Raw genomic sequence first — 22,755 nt, 5'->3', positions numbered from 1 at the left:
TCCAATGCTATACATACCACTTATGTTTTCATAAGTCGGTTTGTGTGTAGGAAATTTAGTAGGTATCTGCCTACTTTGCTTTGTTGTTCTCTCAGTGACTCAGATTTTATGGAGCTGGTACTAAAGAATCAGTGTTTTGATGTAAATTACTTGCCATGACATATTGATTATGGGACATATGATTGATCTTTAATCATCAGCAACTCAATCCCACTTGTCCCAACCACAATGTTCTAGTAGTTTCTCTTGATGTTCCCTGAGCTGTCTCAAAGCTCTCATCGACCTTCTATTCCAATATCATCGCCATCTTTCACCAAACTATCAGGCTACGCAAAATGCATCGCTCTCACTTCAGCTGAGAGTGTATTATGTTCAATTCTAATGTCCATTATGTGTGATGTGAGATTGATAGATTGGTGTGATGTTTGCCCTGGTGTGTAAAGCTTGAAAGGATAATATGATATGATTCAGGATGCTGCGCTGCATCACGTACAGATGATTTACTGCTGTTTTCTTGGCCATGTCCGTCCGAGTCCCTGGTTGTGGACATGGTGACAGTTAAATGAGATTTTATTACGATTCTGATAGACATTTATGTGGATGCTCTTCTATAATGCAGTCTTTAAAAATGTGCGCATTGCAGCCTTTAAATAAACTCACAGAATAAGATAAGGTGGATTTCCAAGAATAAGGTACGTTTGGTGTCTCATTATTTTTTTTTAGGTGCAAATCCCATATTTTTTCTTTTAGGGTATACTGTACATAAACAATTATTAAAGTTGCGTGTAACACTTTACTGAGTGACATCTTAATTTAAAATAAATCTGCACTCCATTGACGTCTTTAGACTGATGATCAATATTTTCTGAATGTTAAAGTCTTTTTTTCACTTTTTTTTCCAATGATCAGTTTCAGAAGAGTTTCAGACCCTATTTTGTACCCTATTAAGGGAAAGTTCTTTACATTATATTACCCAGAATTCCTTCTCCAGAGGCATTTTGCTGAGATCACATGAGCAGCTGGTGAAGATCTTTATGTTGATCAGTACTGGTTGTGATTAATTCTTTTTTTGTGGCTGTAATACCCATCTAATGAGTGAGACTGTAATGAAAGGCCTCCGTTATCATAATGAAACCCATCCTACAGTCCCCTGGTGACTCATGATGGCTCATGGACTTTTCTTTGACGGTGAATAAGCCTCACCATGGTGTGTAGGTTCCTTTAGCAAAGAAACATCTTACTTTCATCTCAACACATCACCTTATCACTACCACACATAGTTGAGTTATTCCAATCAGAGAAACCACAATCTCTCGATAAAGATCCACCGCATTTGTAAAGACTTATCACGTATGTGTTTCATGTAGTGGTTTAAAAAAAATCCATGCATTTATTAACTGGGCTAAAGTGTAACATAGAGGCTGCATCCATGAAAGGGGTTAATGAGATGTTTAATGCATTACTTTCTAATGGCCATTATAGGCTCCGCTTATTCTTCAGCAATGAACCATTACTGGCTTTTATCTCATGTCCCCAGAGTGCTTTGTAATCCTCTGCTTTCATTACCCTTTCGCTGGGTGCTGTAATGCACCAGGATGCTTTGAATAAACTGCAACATATTCTACATAAAAATTAGCTTGATGTTGTTAAATCTTTGGGGCTCTGGATAATGATACCATGCTAGAGTTACCACTGCTAAAGTCAAATAAAACATTGATCCAGTCTGATCTTTGTCTCTTTGGAAATGCATACTTTATCTGAATGAGATTTTTGGTGCTAGTTTGTGTAGTGCTTACTTGTGCAACAGCTAGGGTGTTGTTGTGAGTGGTTGCTATGCGGTTGCCAAGGTGTTCTCAGTGGTTAGCGTTAGGTTTTAAATGGTTAAGCATGCTGCTATGAGGTTGCAAAGGTGTTTTAATTGTGTTAAAGTGTTGCTATGGGGTTTCCAAGGTATTCAAAGTGCGTAAGAGTGTTGCTATGCAGTTGCCATGTTGTTCTGAGTGTTTTAGAATGTTGCTATGGGGTTGCCAAGGTGTTCTGAGTGCTTTCTATGCAGTTGCCAAGGTGTTCTGAGTGTGTTAGAATGTTGCTACACAGTTGCCAAGGTATTCTGAGTGGTTTAGAGTGTTGCTATGCAGTTGCCAAGGTATTCTGAGTGTGTTAGAATGTTGCTATGCAGTTTGCAAGGTGTTCTGAGTGTTTTAGAGTGTCGCTATTGGGTTTCCAAGGTGTTTTGAGTGGTTTAGAGTGTTGCTATGCGGTTGCCAAAATGTTCAGAGTGTGTTAGAGTATTGCTATGTACTTGCCATGGTGTTCTGAGTGTGTTAGAGTGTTGCTAGGGGGTTGCCAAGGTGTTTAAAGTGCGTTAGAGTGTTGTTTTGCAGTTGCCAAGTTGTTCAGAGTGTTTTAGAATGTTGCTATGGGGTTGCCAAGTTGTTCTGAGTGCTTTCTATGCAGTTGCCAAGGTGTTCTGAGTGTCTTAGAATGTTACTCTGCAGTTCTCAAGGTGTTCTGAGTGTATTAGAGTGTAACTATTGGGTTTCCAAGGTGTTTTGAGTGGTTTAGAGTGTTGCTATGGAGTTGCCAAGGTTTTCTGAGTGAGTTAATGTTGCTATGTAGTTGCTAAGGTGTTGAGTGGTTTAGAGTGTTGCTATGTGGTTGCTAAGGTATTCTGAGTTTTCAGTGTGTTGCTATGTGGTTGCTAAACTTTTATTGTTCACCAGGCAAAAATGTACATCTGATGCCTTAGACAAGCAATAGCACACATCTTTCTTCAGCAAGCCACATAATTTGGGGTATCAATCATGTTTGTAACACAAACAGTGTCACGTACTGACGTTTAATATGTAGGGTTCAGGAATTGTTGGCTCTAGATATCACATAGTGATCAGAGCTATAGCTGCATCTTCCTTGATGGCGCACTTACATATATAATGAATAACTTATATGAATTATGTCTACCAATTTTAGTTTTGTGCTTTCAAAACAGCTCGCAAACCTCACCTTATTTGCATAAGAACTCTTACTTCTGACAGCTCTTTCAGGGATGCCATCCAATGTTTCATAAGTAGATCCAGTTCTTACATAAGATGTGTCAGCCCATTTTGATTCATGTGGATGGATTGTGCCTCTGCAATGACACTGAGATTGGTTTTGATAACAGGTCCAGTGGAGCACGAGAAACAAAATAGACAATCACTGGCAAACCTAATGGAGTCTTGTACTTTATCACCTTCATAAAACACTCAGTTTCTCCTGTTCTCCGCACAGACCGGCCCCGTCCGCCACAGTCCGCCACACTGTTATGCAAGGTTAGCGTAGGGTTATCGGCAATCGTTATGAATTGGCTTGTATTTCCTTGCATCCTGATTGGATGCCTGTGGTGGAATATGAGATTTGTCTCTGTTCTTGTAACTTCGGCAGGAACAAGATACAGTAGCATATACTGTACAGTCATCAATACTAGAAATATTTCCACAGCCTCTGCTAATAGCAAAGCTTTTTGTCTGAAAACATATTATCATATGTCATAATACAAATATAATGGGCCGCAGTTATTGTAATGAATGTGTTTATTATTGAATTCTGCAAGCTGGAGCAATTACTGATCACACGCCTAATCACTAAATTGTAGTTTACTACTACAGTGTAGTGTTTCATATGAAGTATAATATTGGTTTAACATTTCTTAGTATTTATTGATGTTGGGAAAATAATCTAAAGTGTCATATTGGTGAGTTACATTTTTACGGTCGTGAATGGAGAATACTTCTTTCTTTCTTACAATAGGTTGTTTTAGCCTTCTATATTTACATGTTTAGAGAGCCTTTAGAGCCTAGAGGATTTTGTTACTTGTTTCAGTATACTCTGTGATATCAGCTTCCTTTTATCTTTTTTGTTTGTTTATTATTCATTGTTTATTTTCTTTTTGTTTTAATTCATGCTTGCTTTGATTTTTTTTTGTTTATTTGTTTGTTTTAGTTCTTTTATTTTACTTCGTTTTTCTTGTTTATGCTTTGTTTGGTTTTGTTTTGCTCAGTAATCAACAAACAAGTAAGATGATAAAGATGTTGTTTTGTTTTTGTGACATATACAGGGCTATTAATGCAAAATGTTAACTTAATTGCTTATTTATACAAAGATCAGCTTTCTATATCGTCCTGTGTCCCTGCTGTCCTATCATCTATGTGCAAGTTTTTTCTTTTTTTTATTACTGCTGCAAAGGCCTATTACAGTGTCCGCTTCCCTCTGTCTTGTTGCCATGCTCAGAATGAGTCATCAGTTCACCGTTGGCTGGCAAGTGTCCAGATCTCTGTGAGGAACAAACAGACAAAACAGCCTTGTGAAATCTGCCTGCTTAGTCAAGAGCATTGCTAATTCCTCTTACACTGAGTGCATAATTATGAAGGGTTAGTGTGATTAACAATTGAATTTTACATTATTTGTGAAATGCATTTAGCTTAATCCATTGTGGTAATTTCTGAATTAAATATAAACCACTGCTGTTGGAAAATAAGTAGGCTATCAATTGTTTCAGTATACTGTGTAAGGCCAACTTGTTTTGTTTTTTTTTCTTTGCATTGCTGTTTTTTATTTTTATTGTTTTATTTGATTTTAAGAAACAAAACAATACATAGGTTGATTTTTGTTTTTGTCTTGTTCTGTTCTGTAATTGCATTACCAAACAAAAATACAAATATTTTCCTTTGTTGTTCTTTGTTTTTCTTTTTCTTATAGTTTTCTTATAGTTCCTTCCAAAATATTTAATCTTAAAGTCACCATGAAATCAAAATTGAAAATTCTTGTTTTTTATGGAATTTTGATGTATTTATTATATAGTAGTCAACATTTGAAGTGGATCAAAACCTTTCATCAAAGCTGTCCTAAAACCTTCCTCTTAGGACAGCTTATTTCTCAGGACAATTTTGATTAACTTTTTTGTTCCACTTCAAATGTTGACTATTGTAAATGATTTATTCGTGGACATCATTATTTTTTTTTAATTATGTGCCCTCATAATCTTTAATCAAAATAAATTCCCTTCCCTCTTGCAGTTATATTTCATCTCTTCTCTGATGAAATGACATTATATGTTTCTGACATTCTATGTTTCTTCTGAATGTTTCTATTCTTACCAATATATAAAGCTTCGACCACAATAAAAAAGCTGTGAGTTTTAGTACAAGCGCATAAATGCACATCTGCTTCATAATATGACATTTAAAAGTGGTCTTTGTGGGTAAACATGTCACCGTCGTCTAGTGGTGGCTTGGAATTTCAAGTGGAATTGGATATATGTGTTTAGATGTAGGTCAGATATCCAGATATCGGATATGTATCTGATTTAAAACCACATTTGGAAGTGGCTCAGAATGGATGGGTTTACACGTGTCAGATGTGAATAAAAAATCAGATTTTAGTTTGTGCCAGTGCAAATACAGTACTACCTACAGAAATTGAATAAAGTGATCAAATTTAAAATAACATGTGCATAGTCTTCCTTGAATAGATCCTTATTAAAGCTACTAAAGTTACTCAGTCAAGAGCAGTGAATGATGTTCTCTTTTTCTTTTGTTGTTTGAATTAACATTAAGGACTCAGACAGCAGCAGGTTTAGGCTACAGTCACTTAACTTAAAGAACTAATGCACAATAAGACACGAAAGAGAACTCAATTCAGCACTCGCATGCTGTCAGAGAGGTGGCTTTCTGTGTGCGCGCTTCAGATGGGTGCGCAAAGTCAAGGTCACTTTAAGACAAGTCGTTTCACTCGGCGGCCATCTTTGAAATGCCTCTCCTATCTCTTTGAATGGGGAAACATCAAATTCTCCAAAGCTGTTCGCTAAGCTTTCGATTAAACTTCATATTTGAAATCACCAATGAACTCTGACAACAACATGAAACCTCTCTACCACACAAAGAGATTCATTGTGATCAAATCGTCCCTTCCTAACATTTTCGTCTTGTTCTTATTCGTTGACGAAAACGTCAATAGATTTTCATTATAGCTTTTGTCATCACAAACTGGTTTTTATTTAGTTATCATCGTTTTCGTCAGTGAAAAAATGTTGTTGGCGAAAAATATGACAAATTATTCGTCAAACGAAATTAAAACTGTTCAGAATAGGGAAGGAAAGACAATCTCAACTTCCATTTCATGCTGACTTTAACTTGATATTTGACATCTTGACATCTTATTTCTCAGTAAATCAGTAGATTACAGTAGTGGTCTTCTCTATTACATTTGAAATTTCTCGTTTTGTTCAGTATTTGTGAATTTTTAGTTTTAGTTTTATTTATTTGACAAGCCTTTTTAAAAATAGTACAAAATAACAAGTATCCCATACACTTCACAAAAACTGTAGAGGATAAAACACAATAAAGCCATTGGCTTATTTCCATTGCGGCCCTCGATGTTAATATAAAGAATAGAGGCTACATACAGAATTGACAGAGCAACAGTAAAATAAAACTAATGAGGTCTGATTCAAAGGATGAGCTAAGAGGAAGTCAGAGCAAGAGTAATGAACTCCAGTAACCAGTTTTCACTTTTTCTGCATTGCAGCTTGCATGGAAGATACCACGAGCTGGCTCCACATTTGGTTCCAATGGACTACACCAATGACCCTGATGTTAAAGTCCCTTTAGCGCTCATAGTCAACATGCCGGAACTGAAGGTAATTCTAAGTTTACCACTTTGTTCTGCTCCTCTAATCTAATTGGTCCAGCTGCATTCTTAGAATGTTTGACTGTTTGTATCACTATCTGTGTTCACTACATAGAAATACACTTCCAGTTCGCATACAAGAGTATAAAGGGTGCAGAAATATTCCCAGACCCTTGTTAATGCAACAAAATACTTGTGTAATGACCCTCTCTGTACTTTTAGTTTATATCAAATATGATAGACTTTAGTTTTTATAGGGCAAAATTGGTTTTTAATGACCACGCTGGCTGGGCTGTTTATGTGACAAAGCACAAGCGGTGGGCGCGTGGGATCTTACACCACTATGCTTGTGAAAGTTAACGCTCCATGAGATGGTGCCGTCAGCAAATTATGTTAGCGTTTTAGATTTTCCATGGTTGTTAAGACGCATACGTTTAATCAGACTACACCTTTAAGGGATCGTTTATAGTATTAGCCAAAAAGAGCATTAGTATTATGCTAGCATTAAAGTCATAATTATGTTACTTTATAGAGGAAGTGCTTTATTAGCACCATTTCTAAGCTGGTTATGGTAAAACTCTTTCAGATTTTTCAAAAGGGCAAAGGCTGATGGCGGGCTATCTCCTCCATGATCAAAACTTTAAAGGCCTTTTAGTATAACTGTAAAAACATCCCCCTTCAGGTCATGGTACAGTTTTTGCTACGAAATCTTTGCTGATTTTTCTAAAACAACTGAATAACTTTTATATTGTTAGTAATATTTAGGGCTGCCAAAATTAACCCGTTAACGCATACAATATTTTTTTTCTTTTTTATTGCATTAAAAATATTTAACGTAATTAAGGCAGTATCCATTTTTTTCCGTCATCCTTTGGCAATAGCATTACATTGTATGATCGCGCTCTTATTCAGGCAAATAGACCATTCACACACGACAAGACACAAACAGCGCTTGAACGGACAAAAACACGCACAATTATGCCAAAATTCCTGTTTTGTCGAGTATCCTCGAATGCACAGTCTCAAATGACTTTTAAATGAACATAAAGAGTTGTGCGTCAGGTCCTAAAGTGACAGCTGCCTAATAAACCTGCTGCTGTGATGTCTGTCATTAATGTTAATCAAAGTCAAAGAACTAAAGACAAAGAGAAAATCACTCACTGCTTTTGACTGAATAACTTAGCTTTAAAAATGATTAATCTACATTCGATTCATAATTTACCTACCTGAAATCTTAAAGCACTGTTTACAATGTTACACAGCAAAATCCCCAGAGTCTGCTCAGAGTACATATGGTCCCTCTCTAAATAGTGTTAAAATAACACTGAAGCAGAGTTAAATTTAATGAGATAATTAAGCATTTAATTAAGTAACGAGTGTGCATTAGTGATGAACACCTGCTGTTAACAAGCAGAATCACTGAACAAATAAGAAAAAACACAAGAACTACAAGTGACTTAAGTCACAGCCTTATTAACTGCTTAATTATCTCATTACTTTAACTCTGCTTCAGTGTTATTTTAACACTACTTAGAGAGGGACCCTATGTACTCTGAGCAGAGTTGATTTAACTCTGGGGATTTTGCTGTGTACATGAGTCAAAAACAATTAAAACAATAACTTTTTTTGTGCATTTTGGCAGGACAAGTAACAATCTGAATGGGCCAATAGAAAAAAATCCTTAGAATTGAGCCCTGATATATTAAGGGCACAGGTAAATGTGACATTTATTGCAATGGGTTTATGTGAAGATTGTTTTAAGTTCACTTAAATTAAAAGTTGTTATATTTTTAAAGCCTTATAATAAATGTTAAAATTGATAGCTTTCAATAATACTGTAATGTTGAACAGCTATGGCTAAAATTGAGAAAAAAATCAGTTTAATAGAGACATTAGTATCAGTGACACTAGCCTTCATTCATAAAAAGATGCCATAAAACAAAATATTTAAAATATACAGTCTTTATGTTGCTTCTGCATTAATTTGGAGATTAAATGTGAAATTATTAAAATATAAAAACATATTAAAAACTTTAATGTTAGGTGTGATTAATTGCAATTAATTATTTTATTCTTTTATCGATTGACAGCAGTAGTAATATTATGAACTTTTACTGGAATGAAGCAACTTAAGTTTGCTTAATTATCCATACATCATTTTTATGTAAGTAGTCTGCTATACTGTTATTAAGATCTCATTGATTTACATTACAAGCTATCAGCTACCATTTTACATTTTGGCCATATAAATATCAGCAAATAGATTTTTTTTTTCCAATATTTTCAATAAAATGTTCCTTTTAATAATAATTCAGACTATTATTTAGTCAGTCATGTCATATCGCTGATCCAATCTCAAGTTTCCTTTTTCTGACCCAACCCTCAGTCAGTCCAAATTTGTCAGATGTTACAGCTCCAGAATGAGCCCCATTATGTCCCCCATGTTGGAACATCATTTTACCGCCCTCTAAAGCTGTCAAATGGACGAAGGAGCTATAAACCCAACCCTAGAAGTGGACGATACTGATGGAGACCACTCTAGCTGGGATTGATGGGACTACGACAGCTTCCAGTTTCCAAAGATCCTCTCAGCCTTTATAAACATAAATCCCAGTCCCCATTCAGTCTGATAATTGGCTTTTTCATGCAAAACTGGAGTGATTTAACACAATAGGGCATTAGAGGGCTGTTTACTTGACTTCTGCCAATACAAATCCCTCAGAGTGTTTTGACATTACACATGGATGGATGTTCTCTATGCTGTTGCCCATGAGGCAAGCTGCCCTAATTTTCTTCAGTTCCAATGAATCCAGTCTGATTCTTGTTCATATGGACTCTAAACCTTGCGATCTGATTTACATGTGCATTACCTGTATTTTAATCAAAATTGTGCATTCAGAAAGCCAGCACGATAATGTACTGAAGTTACCATGAGCATAATTGACGTTTTTGCCTTGACAATGTATCTAAAAAGAAAACTGGACCACACATTCGCAAGATATAAAACGTATGTAAATACACATCACGGCACTGAGCATCTACACAAGGTATTTTTGAAATCTAATCTTATTCAAGCATTTACATGCTTAATATTTCCAACTAATCATATTTTTCTACTTTGTAAAAAATAAATACATAAAATAACAGAAACAGTAGAGGCAGCTTATTACCCAGATATTATCCTGTAATTTTACAGACATTTCCGTTACCCCTAAAACACAATGCAATGAAGTTCAAAATTCAAGATATAGGTAAAACAACTTTTTTTTTAAAGCGCATGAAATAATCGCCTGAAATAAATCGCCTCAAAATATTTTCACGTTTTGATTTATGACATAAAACACACCAGTTATAACCCGCTTGTGATTTTTTTAACCCTTAAATGCATGACTGTTTCACCAATCATTCTTATATATTCGGGTCTTTATCGACCCGGATCTATATCTAACATGGAAGGATCTCTACCTGTCACGATAATATAAAACTCCTCTGATATTAGAGTAACAATTACAGAAGAATAAAATAAAGCATATTTTGTTACCTTTTGGAGCTTGAAAGGGCTCCGTTTGAGCAGATGTTTTATGCCATCACCACTGTCCTCGTCAGAGCTCATTTCCCAGTAAATTCAGCAAATAATGGGCTAGTTTTATGTTTGAGGTCACGAATATGAGCCCAATCACAATCTCAAATGCATTCTCAAAACTATATAATTTTCAACATCTTCAAAATCAATATTTCGATCGCTAACAGCTTCACCAGATTCCAGTAACAGTTACAGTCATATTTGATTGCGTTCAGTACTTGCTCTGCAGTAAATCGCTGAGCCATTTCATGTTTTTCTTATTATTTCGTTTTCTGTCTGAATGAGGCGTCACTGCAGCATTGTTTCAGACATTGTCACCTTGTGGAATAAAGGTGAATTGCACTTATTCCATCATCTAAGATTCAATTATTGTTGTGCAGAAAAAAATATACGTACACTCATACACATCTCGGGTCGTTAGTGACCCTATAAAATTTTTACAAAAAATGAATTGTATATTATTGTATGAATTGTATAATTGTTATAATTTTGTGATTTTTTTTTCTTGTTATATTCTTTATAATCAATTGATTGAGGAATACTAAGAAGGTTGATGTCTAACTTTAAAAAATTAACGAGGAAGAGAGGTATGCATTTAAGGGTTAAACCTTTATTGTGTCTTAAAAACGGTGGTTGCTAAAAGGGACTACTTCCTTTGGCTGGGACTTTAGATGTCATCATGACAGACAGGACATTTGGACAGCATTTCTCATGAAAAAAGTGGATAAGTATTCATACACAGTGTAGATCATAATCTGTATATGTATATACATGGTGTGCTGTAGTCCGTTTATTGCCTGTTAGCTTTTTATAATTGACGACTTTATTTTTATAAAATCTATAAATGTTGTTAACTTGTAAAGATTATCTTGATAGACAAAACGTGTAAGTGTCATAACCCTTTGTTAAACACAGAGCTTATTTTTGCGATTTTCCAAAAGTCAATGGGAAAAATGCATAGGCTTTCGATTGAGGGAAGCCTTGCGCCACTAACTTCCGGGTTGGCCTACAAAAACACATCAACCCTGAGGTACTCTATTGTGCCCTAATTTTATAGATTTTTTTAGAGTGTAGATTTACTCCACCCATTCCAATATGAATTTTCTTACAGCTCAAACTTGCATTGATTGTGTATTGTTTGTGGTGTTTACATGAAGGTTATTTTGTCTGACTGAGCAATCAATCCGATTGCTAACAGATTATATGGTTGCATGTAAATGTAGCTAATGAAAAATCATGCCTGAAGTTCCTTCAGGTCGAACTGTGGTGCTTGTTATGGCTCACATCTACATATGAGCTACACATATCTACATATATCTACATATGTTAAGAACTTGAACAAACCCCCTAACCTAAAGTATTAAAATTTGGAAAATAACAATTATAAAGAGCAGTTTGTGCTAATAACATAAATTATACCTCAAATCCTATGTGTAAACTTGCTTTTTTCACCTAGTGGATGATAAAATGGCACAAAATTATAAGAGACCATCACTTGGGATGGTCTCTTATGACTTGGACCAGTAAGTAACAAAAACCCAGAACACCCTGACATCACGACAGCAAGTTAAGCACCACACACATTCCGAAAATGTAAAACTTTAGTTATAACCATGCACAGTACGTAGAGTGTTTAAAACAGAGGTGAAATGTTAGGTTTGATCCTGCTCTGCTGTGTTCATGCTACTGTTCCCAGAGCTGTTGAGTCAGCGAGTAGCATAGGACATAAAAATTCCTTTAGGCCAATAGCCAGTAAGAAATATATGGGCACCAGTTTGGGGAGTCAGCCATTCTACATTTTATACATGACTCACTCAGCAAAACTCCCTCTGCTGCACACATGCTTACGTACAGCCAGACATTTGTACTCTATAGCCAGGCCAAGATGCAATCTCTACTAGATGTTTTCCATATTTTTTTTTTTACATTGATTTTAAGGGAAAATCTGTTCACTTAAAATGAAAAAATGAAATTCCTGTCATTATTAACTCACCATCATGTCGTTCCACACCTCTAAGACCTTCATTCATCTGCGGAACACAAATTAAGATATTTTTGATGAAATCCGAGAGTTTCCGAACCACACATAGGCAGCAACGTTATTGCACCTTTTGAAGTCCAGAAAGGTAGTAATTTGCTAGTAACATTGTTAAAATAGTCAACGTGACTACAGTGGTTCAACCATAATGTTATGAAGCGACAAAAACACGTTTTGCACGCAAACAAAACAAAATAACAACAATTTTTTTTAACAATTTGTACCATTGTTATACGCAATTGATGTAGCGAACGCAGTGCAGTCCGAACGCCGGCTCAGTACCTCGATTTCTGTTTTGTAGGAGAATCCATTCAGGAATCGGATTGTGGAATCATTCTCCGAAGATGGCCAGGGGAACCTCAGCTTCAACGACTTTGTGGACATGTTTTCGGTTCTCAGCGAAATGGCTCCAAGAGAACTGAAAGCCATTTATGCTTTTAAAATATATGGTAAAAATTATTTTTCATCACCTTATGTACAGTCCACTAGGACAAAAATATAAAATTATTTACGATGTGATTGACACAATGCAGTTTTAGAGGTTCTAATAAACATTTATATTGCAGCATACATAAACAGTGCAGCAACTTTACAACATGAACTTTTTGTGGTTAATCATCCTATTTTGTTCTTAGACTTCAATGTGGATAATTACATCTGCAAAGAGGACTTAGAAAAGACTCTGAACAAGTTAACGAAGGAGGAGTTAACACCAGAGGAGGTTAATCTGGTGTGTGAGAAGGCCATTGAAGAGGCCGACCTGGATGGAGACAGCAAGCTCTCCTTTGCTGACTTTGAGAACATGATCTCCAGGGCTCCTGACTTTTTAAGGTAAGAATATTGGATGCAGTGAAGATGTATGCTAACTAGAGATTGATTTTGCTGTTGTATTACCATAAATTGTCATTTAAAGTTAGGCTTTTGGTAGTCCAACCTCTCCAAATTGGTGGAGAATGCGGGCAATATTCTCATTATAAATATTTTATTCACCACAGACATATAGTGATTAAGTTAGTCAAATCTAGTACAAAAATTACTATTTAATGCTCATTCGAGTACTATGGTGTTAGCTTAGCAACATGCTAACATTAAACTCTATTGAAATACTTTGTAAATGGAGTCTACACTGTTTGTATGTTGTATGGATTTGCTTCTATTAGCATACTGTCTTTTGAAGCCACTGCTTATGTTGACAGAAGATAGCAAGACAGCTCACTAAGTTTTGGAACAGAGATACTGTTTGTACATAGTTTTGCAAACTAATGATGCTAAATTTTATTGGGAGTTAATGTACTCACATCGGACATACTAAGTCCTTATGAGTGTAAAGCCAGTTATGCTAGTTACTAACGTCATAGTTCTGAAGGCACATTGCTATAATTTGCCTGCATTGCACTCAAATATGCTTTATGGGGCAAGAGTTCCTCTGCTTGGCTTTTACAGGCCTTTTTGGACTGCACAGCTGTGCTCACAGACCACATGATTGAGAGGGGCAGGAAGGTTTTGTACCATCATTTGAGACCTGGAGGCCAAAAAATCTCGAATTGCTTTCAGCAGCTGTCAGTCAAAGAGGCAATTACTTTCTTGAGCACTCATAGAAAGTTAATGCTTTTAGCATTCTGCTGACTGTACTTTTTGTTATTTTTGTTTAAGCACATTTAAAAATACCAGAAGTTGAAACCAAAGTGTTGTACAGGTAGAATAAAACAGATTTAAAGACTAGACAAATAATAATATAAAAACCAAATGGACAAATGAAAATTATACACCCTCAAAAGGAATTAAAACATAAAGAATAAAAATGTGTCTTCAAAGAGGATTTAAACAGAGAACTCGATGGGGATGATCTAATATTGAGGGGAAGACAATTCCAGAGCCTGGGAGCAGCCAGCGAAAAAGCCCGGTCACCTTTAGCTTTAAAACGTGAACGAGGGAAGGAGGGGGGTAATTGACTAGATGATGAAGAGATCTTGAGGCAGTATACGGGGTGAGGAGATCACATATATACTGGGGAACAAGTCCATGCAAAGCTTTAATAACAAAGTGCAGAATTTTAAAATCAACTCAGAACGGTAGCCAGTGTAGAGAGGCGAGTACAGGAGTAATGTGCTCACGTTTTCTAGTGCCAGTCAATAATCTAGCTGCCGCATTTTGCACCAATTGTAAATCATCTAAAGTAGATTTAGGCAAACCCAGATCGAGGGAATTACAATTTCAAGATTTCAAGGGAAATTTCAAGGTCCTTTTTAGAAAGCATCTTCTTGATTTTAGCAGTCTTAATGGAAAGAAACTGCTTTTTACAACAGCATTGATCTGCTTGTCAAAACGCAAGGTTGGATCAAAGATAAAACCATGGTTTTTGACAGTTTGCACACTTTAATGCCACAAGTCATAACTGATGGGCCAAAGATGATTATCTCAGTTGTATTGCTAGTTAACTGAAAAAAAAAAAAATCATGTCCATCCAGCATTTAATGTCCTGAAGACATTCAAACAGATTAGACACAGAACAGCTGTTATTTAACAAGAAGATGAAGCTGAGTGTCATTGGCATAGAAATTATATGATAAGTTGTGTTTCTGGAAAATATGGTCTAGGGGAATCATATTTAAAGGAACACTCCACTTTTTTTGAAAATAGGCTCATTTTCCAACTCCCCTAGAGTTAAACAGTTGAGTTTTACCATTTTCAAATCCATTCAGTCGATCTCCGGGTCTGGCAGTACAACTTTTAGCATAGCTTAGCATAGTTCATTAAATCTGATTAGACCGTTAGCATCTCGCACAAAACTGACCAAAGAGTTTCAATATTATTAATATAAGCAATATCTTTTTTTAAGCAAAAAGAAGAGGTCCCAAAATTGAACACCATAAGGGATTTGACTTCACTTAAAGGGATAGTTCACCCAAAAATGAAAATTTGATGTTTATCTGCTTACCCCCAGTGCATCCAAGATGTAGGTGACTTTTTTCTTCAGTCGAACGCAAATTATGATTTTTAACTGCAACCGCTGCCGTCTGTCAGTCAAATAATAGCAGTAGATGGGAACTTCAACTATAACAGTAAATAAAACTTGCTTAGACAAATCAAAATTAAAACCTGCGGCTCGTGACGACACATTAGTGTCCTAAGACACGAAACGATCGGTTTGTGCGAGAAACCGAACATTATTTATATAATTTTTACCTCTAATACACCACTATGTCCAACTTCGTTCAACTTCCGGTTAGTGAGGTCTGATCACGCTCTGACAACGGAAGTGAAGTCTCGTGCTCATTGAAGTATATGGGCGAGACATCACTTCCGTCATCACAACGCGTTTTTTGACCGATCATTTCGTGTCTTAGGACATCAATGTGCCGTCACGAGCCGCAGGGTTTAATTTGGATTTTTCTATGGAAGTTTTTTCGACTCTTATTGTTCAAGTTCCCAATCACTGCTATTATTTGACTAACAGACGGCAGTGGTTGCAGTTAAAAATCATAATTTGCATTCGACTGAAGAAAAAAAGTCCTCTACATCTTGGATGCACTGGGGGTAAGCAGATAAACATCAAATTTTCATTTTTGGGTGAACTATCCCTTTAATAGTGAAGTGTGTAATTTCTGCACTAATGTCATCAAACAAAATTGCAAAATAAACAAAAAAAAAGGTGTTTGCATGACTCTTCAATTCTCCACATTAATAGGACCATGTACCCTTAAATCAGATCCACAGACACATTCATTATAGGGTTTAAGGGTAAAAATAATTTAGTGCTACAACAAATATCTTCTTGTTTTAATCTGTCATGCTTCTTTCCTGAAAGAATTATTTTAAGAGCTGTTGCATAATCACTCCAGTTCATTAAACACTTATGCCTTCTGCACATGGTATTTCAACACACACACAAAAAAAAAAAAAACTTGTCTTGATCACTAACCACTCACAATCCAGCTTAACCAGGTGCTAAATGCTGTAAACTCCGTATATACTGTATACTACCATTTAAAAGTTTGGGGTCATTACGTTTTTTTTTTTTTTTTTTTTTTTTTTTTAAGAAATTAATACTTTCATTCATCAAGGAAGCTTTAAAGGTGCCGAAGAACATGTTTTCAAAAGATGTAATATAAGTCTTAAGTGTCCCCTGAATGTATCTGTGAAGTTGCGGCTCAAAATACCCCCCCGTTTTTTTTAATTCATTTTTTTAACTGCCTATCATTATAAATGTGCTGATTCAGGCTGTGGCCCCTTTAAATCTCGTGCTCCACACCCCAAGAGCTCGTGCTTGCCTTTAACAGCATAAACAAAGTTCAAACAGCTAATATAACCCTCAAAATGGATCTTTACAAAGTCATGCAGCATGTCTAATCGTGTAAGTACAGTGTTTATTTGGATGTTTACATTTGATCCTGAATGAGTTTGATAGTGCTCCGTGGCTAACGGCTAATGCTACACTGTTGGAGAGATTTATAAAGAATGAAGTTGTGTTTATGAATTATACAGACTGCAAGTGTTTAGTAATGAAAATAACGATGGCTCTCTTGTCTCCGTGTCTTACTTTATACAGTAATAAACGATGGTAACTTTAACCACATTTAACAGTACATTAGCAACATGCTAACGGAACATTTAGAAAGACAATTTACAAATATCACTAAAAATATCATGATATCATGGATCATGTCAGTTATTATCGCTCCATCTGCCATTTTTCGCTATTGTCTATGCTTGCTTACCTAGTCTGATGATTCAGCTGTGCACAGATCCAGACGTTAATACTGGCTGCCCTTGTCTAATGCCTTGAACATGGACTGGCATTTGCAAATATTGGGGGCGTACATATTAATGATCCCGACTGTTACGTAACAGTCGGTGTTATGTTGAGATTCGCCTGTTCTTCGGAGATCGTTTAAACAAATGAGATTTATATAAGGAGGAGGAAACAATGGAGTTTGAGACTCACTGTATGTCATTTCCATGTACTGAACTCTTGTTATTCAACTATGCCGAGGTAAATTCAATTTTTGATTCTAGGGCACCTTTAAATTTATCAAAATGTAAAAGTAAAGACTTATAAATTGTTACAAAAAATATTTTTTCAAATAAATGCTATTGTTTTGAACTTTCTGTTCATAAAAGAATCCTGAAAGACTAAAATGATCACATTTGCCACAAAAATATTAAGCATCACAACAATTTAATCAAAATAAATGTTTCATGAGCACAAATTTATCATATTAGAATGATCTTTGAAGGATGTTAATAAACTTTTTTCATAAACATAAAAAACTTAACCGACCCCAAACTTTTGAATAGTAATATATTATTTTTCTAATAATATATTAATAAATTAATTAAATAAATAAGATATACATAAATTGTGTTGAGCACACTTTTTTTTGCCATTATTATGCAAGTTTTTTTAGTGAATCGGGGGCAAAAACAATGCAGACAGCATGTACAAACCAACACGCACACTTCAAACTTTATGAATTCCTCCTTCACTGTTTTAAACATTCATTCAAATGACAGTAAAGGGTGATATGAGGTAAAATTGTCAATTTAAGCGAATGACACAGCACTTCCCCCAAGTGACGTATGCACAGGTGGTTAATGTCTATTGCTGAAGATCTATGACAAAGGTTTGGAACTCAGTTCTTTCTGCTATTCAATCTGGTTGAATTCCAAATTCATTTTAACATCAATTTCATTATCAAAATGCCATCAAAAGCCATCTGCTCCTCGTCCTGGTTCTTCTTGAATACCTTTTAATAACTTAATGCTCAATTTTCATCAGTTATCAGTGAGACAGCAAAATTTACTCGAATGGTTAAGGCTGTAAAATGCAAATCCTTAAATATATATCCAGGCTTTGTCGTCAGATAAATGATGCATTAGGGGCATGAAAGGGCGTAATTCAGTTTTGACTGCTCCATGTGCTTTTACCTCTAATCTAATATTTCTCTCTTTGTCATCTTTCTTCTCTGCAGCACCTTCCATATACGAATCTAAAATGGCTTCAACGGAAGATACCAATGCTGATGTTCCTTGAACAGACAAGACTACATCGGAGGATAAATGTCTACCGTTGTTTTCCTTTCGTTTTTGCACCGGAAGCACACTACACAGGATTACTGACAAATGCATGGCTGTTTTTTCATGAACAGAAAACTTTGGATCAGAAATTCCTTGTGTTTTCAGAGAGATGAAATGGAAAGGTGAGGCCTTTTGTGGGTTTAACCCACACACCTGCTCCTGGAGGAAAACTAATGCGGGAGTAAACCGCTTTTATGGGCTTCTACCAATGTCCGTGGCACATTGGACACAATTTTGACTCACTCTCCCGTTTCTAAAGACTCTTATTTGGGATCAAATAATCATGGGACAGTTTTCAGGAAGGAACAAACAAACTGGACAAGAGAGTGAGAGAGAGGGCTAAAAGCACATACTGGCGTCAGCACCACTGAGACAGTGTTTTCTACAGCTATGCAATCTTTCTCCATTAAATGCATGAATTAGATTACGTTCCCCACCTTTCCCCGTTCCCTAATGTTCCAACAGCTTTGCCATTTCACAATCTAACTGCTTATAGTACTGGAGCATGACGACAATCATATCTAAATGTTCTCCAGTTGAACGAAGGGCTCTGTCATCATATATTCTCCTACTGTCATTCGCTCTCCATGTATTTGTTCTGCCTGCAAATCCCTCTATCCCTTCTGTCCTAACTTGAGGTGTTAGCTTCAAACGGTCTCCTTTCTTTGACATTTTTTTCAGTATTTGATGTGATAGAGGGCATTTGACTTAAATTTTAATAAAGGTTTTCTGTCAGTTGTTGACTGAGTGCATTTGTTTATGATGTTCTTGGGTTAATGGCTAATTTTGGTGATGATATTATTTAAAGGGATAGTTCACCCAAAAGTGAAAATTCTGCCATCATTTACTCACTCTCAAACCTGTATCATGTTCTGTCCTCTGTGGAACACAAAAAGAGAAATTCTAAAGAATGTTCACGCTGCTCTTTTCCAAAAAAGCACCACAAAAGTAGTCCATGTGACTATATTTTAAGTGCGCTATACAGATTTTGAATGATATGAATATGATATGAGATGAAATAATTTCATTTTTGGGTGAACTATACCTTTAATTCTCAACGTGGAGCTACAGCAGAGGTTGAAGATTGTCTTGAAACACTACTTTTATGGTACTGTTGTGGTGCTTTTTTGGAAAAGAGCAACATGCACATTCTTTGGAATTTCTCTTTTTGTGTTCCCTGTGATTTGTGTGCTATAATTCAAGTGTTTCGAAGCTTTTTCTCTCTTTGTTTTATTTCTGTACTCCAGCCACTTTCCACATTAGAACCTAAAACAGCTTCAAAGAAAGATACCAATGCTGACCTTGAACAGACAACTCCACATTGGAGGATAAATGTCTGTTGTTTTCCTTTAGTTTTTGCTCTCTAAGCATATTTCAGTCATAATTTACACATCCTCAAATCATTCAAAACCTGTACAAGTTTTTTGCGGAACAATGGGGGAAGTCAATGGGATCCAAAACAACATTGGACATTGGAGACATTTTTCAAAATATCTTTTGTGTCCCACAGAAGAACATGAGGGTGAGTAAATGACAAAATTTTAATTTTAGTCTAAACAAACCATTTATAGGCATTTGGTATCAACGTCAAACCAGGGAAAACTAAAAAATATATTTGAACTTAGAGGGACAGTCCCTACTGCCCATGATGGGTATTCAAACCATCAGTCTTCTGGTTACCAGCCTATTGCAACCCAGTCTCATAGGAAAGACGTAGGCCTACCTGCGGGAAGGTTTTCGCGAGTCAGATTATTAGTGGTGTAACGATACACTCAAGTCACGATACGATACGTATCTCGATACGGAGTTCACGATACAATACGTATCACGATATTTTGAACAAAATGAAACTGAAATTCAAACAAGATTTATTAAAAAAAAACATTAACAAATTTCAATAATTTCCCTTGTTGTACATACAAGATCACATTTCAACAAAATAAATAAATATAAAATTTTAATAAAAACCTTCTGTATTCAAATTAACAGTTGAATAGGGCTGTCTGTCACTGAAACATTTTTTTTAATTTAACATGAACTTAGAATTATGAATAGGGGCCATTCACATATTGCGTCTAAAAACGCGTGGAAGGTGCGGCCGCACCGCTTCTCATTCTTTCCAAAGCGCTTGCGCTCCCGTGGCGTCGGTCGTTGCTATGCAGCCATGAACTGAGCTCTCCAAGAGGATCAGAGGACGTTTCTGCAAAGGATAAATGATTTCTAGCCTTTGCATTAGTTTTACTACGAGATATTGATGGAGATAAGATATAAAAACCATCATGTACAGCTATGATCAGCTGTTCGGCTGAGCTTCTGATGTTTTGTTACGGAAAGGCCATAGCTGATCAGTTGATTCTTGTCACACGACCTGCGGTGCGCTTGCGGCATTTGAGAATTGCATGCGCGTCGATCCCATTATGAGCGCGCCTGCCGCGCGGCTACATTTGAAAATAATAACTGACTTGCACGCGGAAAAGACGCAATATGTGAACGGCGCCACAGAACTTCTTAAAGCAAAGCATCGCAAGCGTCTTTTGCTTTTCTGTGAGCACAGCTGTTGCTGTGCACTGCGGTGAAAGAAAGCCACGACTTCTCACGCGACCATGCAAGAGACTGACATGAGAAACGTTTAAACCTGCTTGCAAGATTCAATGTGTGCCCGAAACACTTACTGAACTAGAGAGCTGATTGAGACACACCATCTATGATAAATCGTTACACCCCTAATACTTATAGTAATTTAAAAAATGTGGTAGCATTGGATCTGGACAGGAAAGATAACTCTGGGAGTTGGAAGGGGTGTGTCGCGATTCTGCCTTCTCACATCGCGATACAGGTTCGTTTTGGACTAGTTTTCACGTCTTCTTGCACAATATTATGTTATGACTTCAAAACGCTTTTTTTTTTTTTTACCAGAGTGCACGATTTGTAAACGAATATATTTTGGACTTTGCGTCGCTTAAACAGCTCCATATGTTTCGCTTTGTTCTACTATAACACGCTTGCTCGAGTTGAACTTAGAACGAGAAAGCCTTTACACAAGGGCAGCCAGTATTAACGTCTGGATCTGTGCACAGCTGAATCATCAGACTAGGTAACGTTAAGCAAACAAGAACAATAGCGAAAAATGGCAGATGGAGCGATAATAACTGACGTGATCCATGATATCATGATATTTTTAGTGATATTTGTAAATTGTCTTTCTAAATGTTTTGTTAGCATGTTGCTAATGTACTGTTAAATTTGGTTAAAGTTACCATCGTTTCGCGGAGACAAGAGAGTCGTCGCTATTTTCATTTTTAAACACTTGTAGTCTGTATAATTCATAAACACATTCTTTATTAATCTCTCCAACAGTGTAACATTAGCCGTTAGCCACAGAGCATAGCCTCAAATTCATTCAGAATCAAATGTAAACATCCAAATACTATACTCACAGGAATCGATGCATGCATGCAGCATGAATGACGACCATCTTGTAAAGATCCATTTGAGGGTTATATTAGCTGTGTGAACTTTGTTTATAGTCGAGAGCTCTGTGGGCAGGGAGCGAGAGATTTAAAGGGGCCGAGCAGCCCCTTAAAAAATTAAAAAAATGTATTTGTTTGTATAAATGTTGAGCTGAAACTTCACAGACACATTCAGGGGACACATTAGACCAGTGGTCTTAAACTGTCGGCCCCGCAGGCCATTTACGGCCCGCCCTCCCTCTACCCGGCCCGCAACTGATCTCAAAAATAAAACATAATCCAGCCCGCTAAATTATTAATATTATTCTCTAGTTGCTACCTGTCTGATATGCAAAGAAAAAGTCGCCGTTCAATGGGATCATTCACATAGCGCGTCACATAAGACGCATTCTCCTTCTTTCCAATGCGCTTTCGCTCCAGTGGCATCTGTCGTTGCTATGCAACCATGAGCCGCGCTCTCAACCGCGTCACTTCTATTATGGGCGCTCTTGCCCAAATTACAGTAAAAGCACTCGACTTTAAGTCACGAGCGTCGATTTAAACCACCGAAACGCGTCCGATGTAGCCATTAAACATTACCAATGCTCAAACGGCATCTCCAGTTTTTTGTTTATTTCTGACCCCTCCACACCACAAGTGTTGATGGTTTTGTTCCTAAATTACTATATTTTTTTTTATTCCATGCACCTTGTTGGATGTGAGAAATTGCACCAGACTATTGCAATTAATAGTATATTAGGCCTAGTAGTATTATATTAGTAATAGTATTATATAATTATATGACACTCTGTAACAATGAGAGAGACACTGCTGTTTACATTTAATATGGTAAATAAAATATTTATAGTATAGGTATAAAGATATTTTAGTAGGCAAATTTGATGTAAATGAGAAATAATGCAAAGGAAAGTAAATTTTCT

The 22,755-nt window shown here is 36.3% G+C and overlaps 1 protein-coding gene across 1 annotated transcript in view; it reads left to right on the top strand.

Annotated features, from left to right (window-relative positions):
* cib2 (calcium and integrin binding family member 2) overlaps nt 1-18,982 on the top strand; it is a 32,706-nt gene extending 13,724 nt beyond the window's left edge. The window contains exons 3-6 of the mRNA XM_067380116.1: nt 6,565-6,676; nt 12,589-12,736; nt 12,923-13,118; nt 18,260-18,982. Of these exons, the coding sequence (XP_067236217.1) occupies nt 6,565-6,676; nt 12,589-12,736; nt 12,923-13,118; nt 18,260-18,281 (478 nt within the window). The 3' untranslated portion in view covers nt 18,282-18,982. The remainder of the gene's footprint in view (nt 1-6,564; nt 6,677-12,588; nt 12,737-12,922; nt 13,119-18,259) is intronic.
* Nucleotides 18,983-22,755: the final 3,773 nt, after the last annotated feature.

This window comes from Chanodichthys erythropterus, chromosome 24 (assembly GCF_024489055.1).
Source record: "Chanodichthys erythropterus isolate Z2021 chromosome 24, ASM2448905v1, whole genome shotgun sequence".
Taxonomy (NCBI): domain Eukaryota; kingdom Metazoa; phylum Chordata; class Actinopteri; order Cypriniformes; family Xenocyprididae; genus Chanodichthys; species Chanodichthys erythropterus.
The sequence above is the reverse complement of the archived record's forward strand: the minus strand, read 5'-3'. Positions and strand labels throughout refer to the sequence as shown.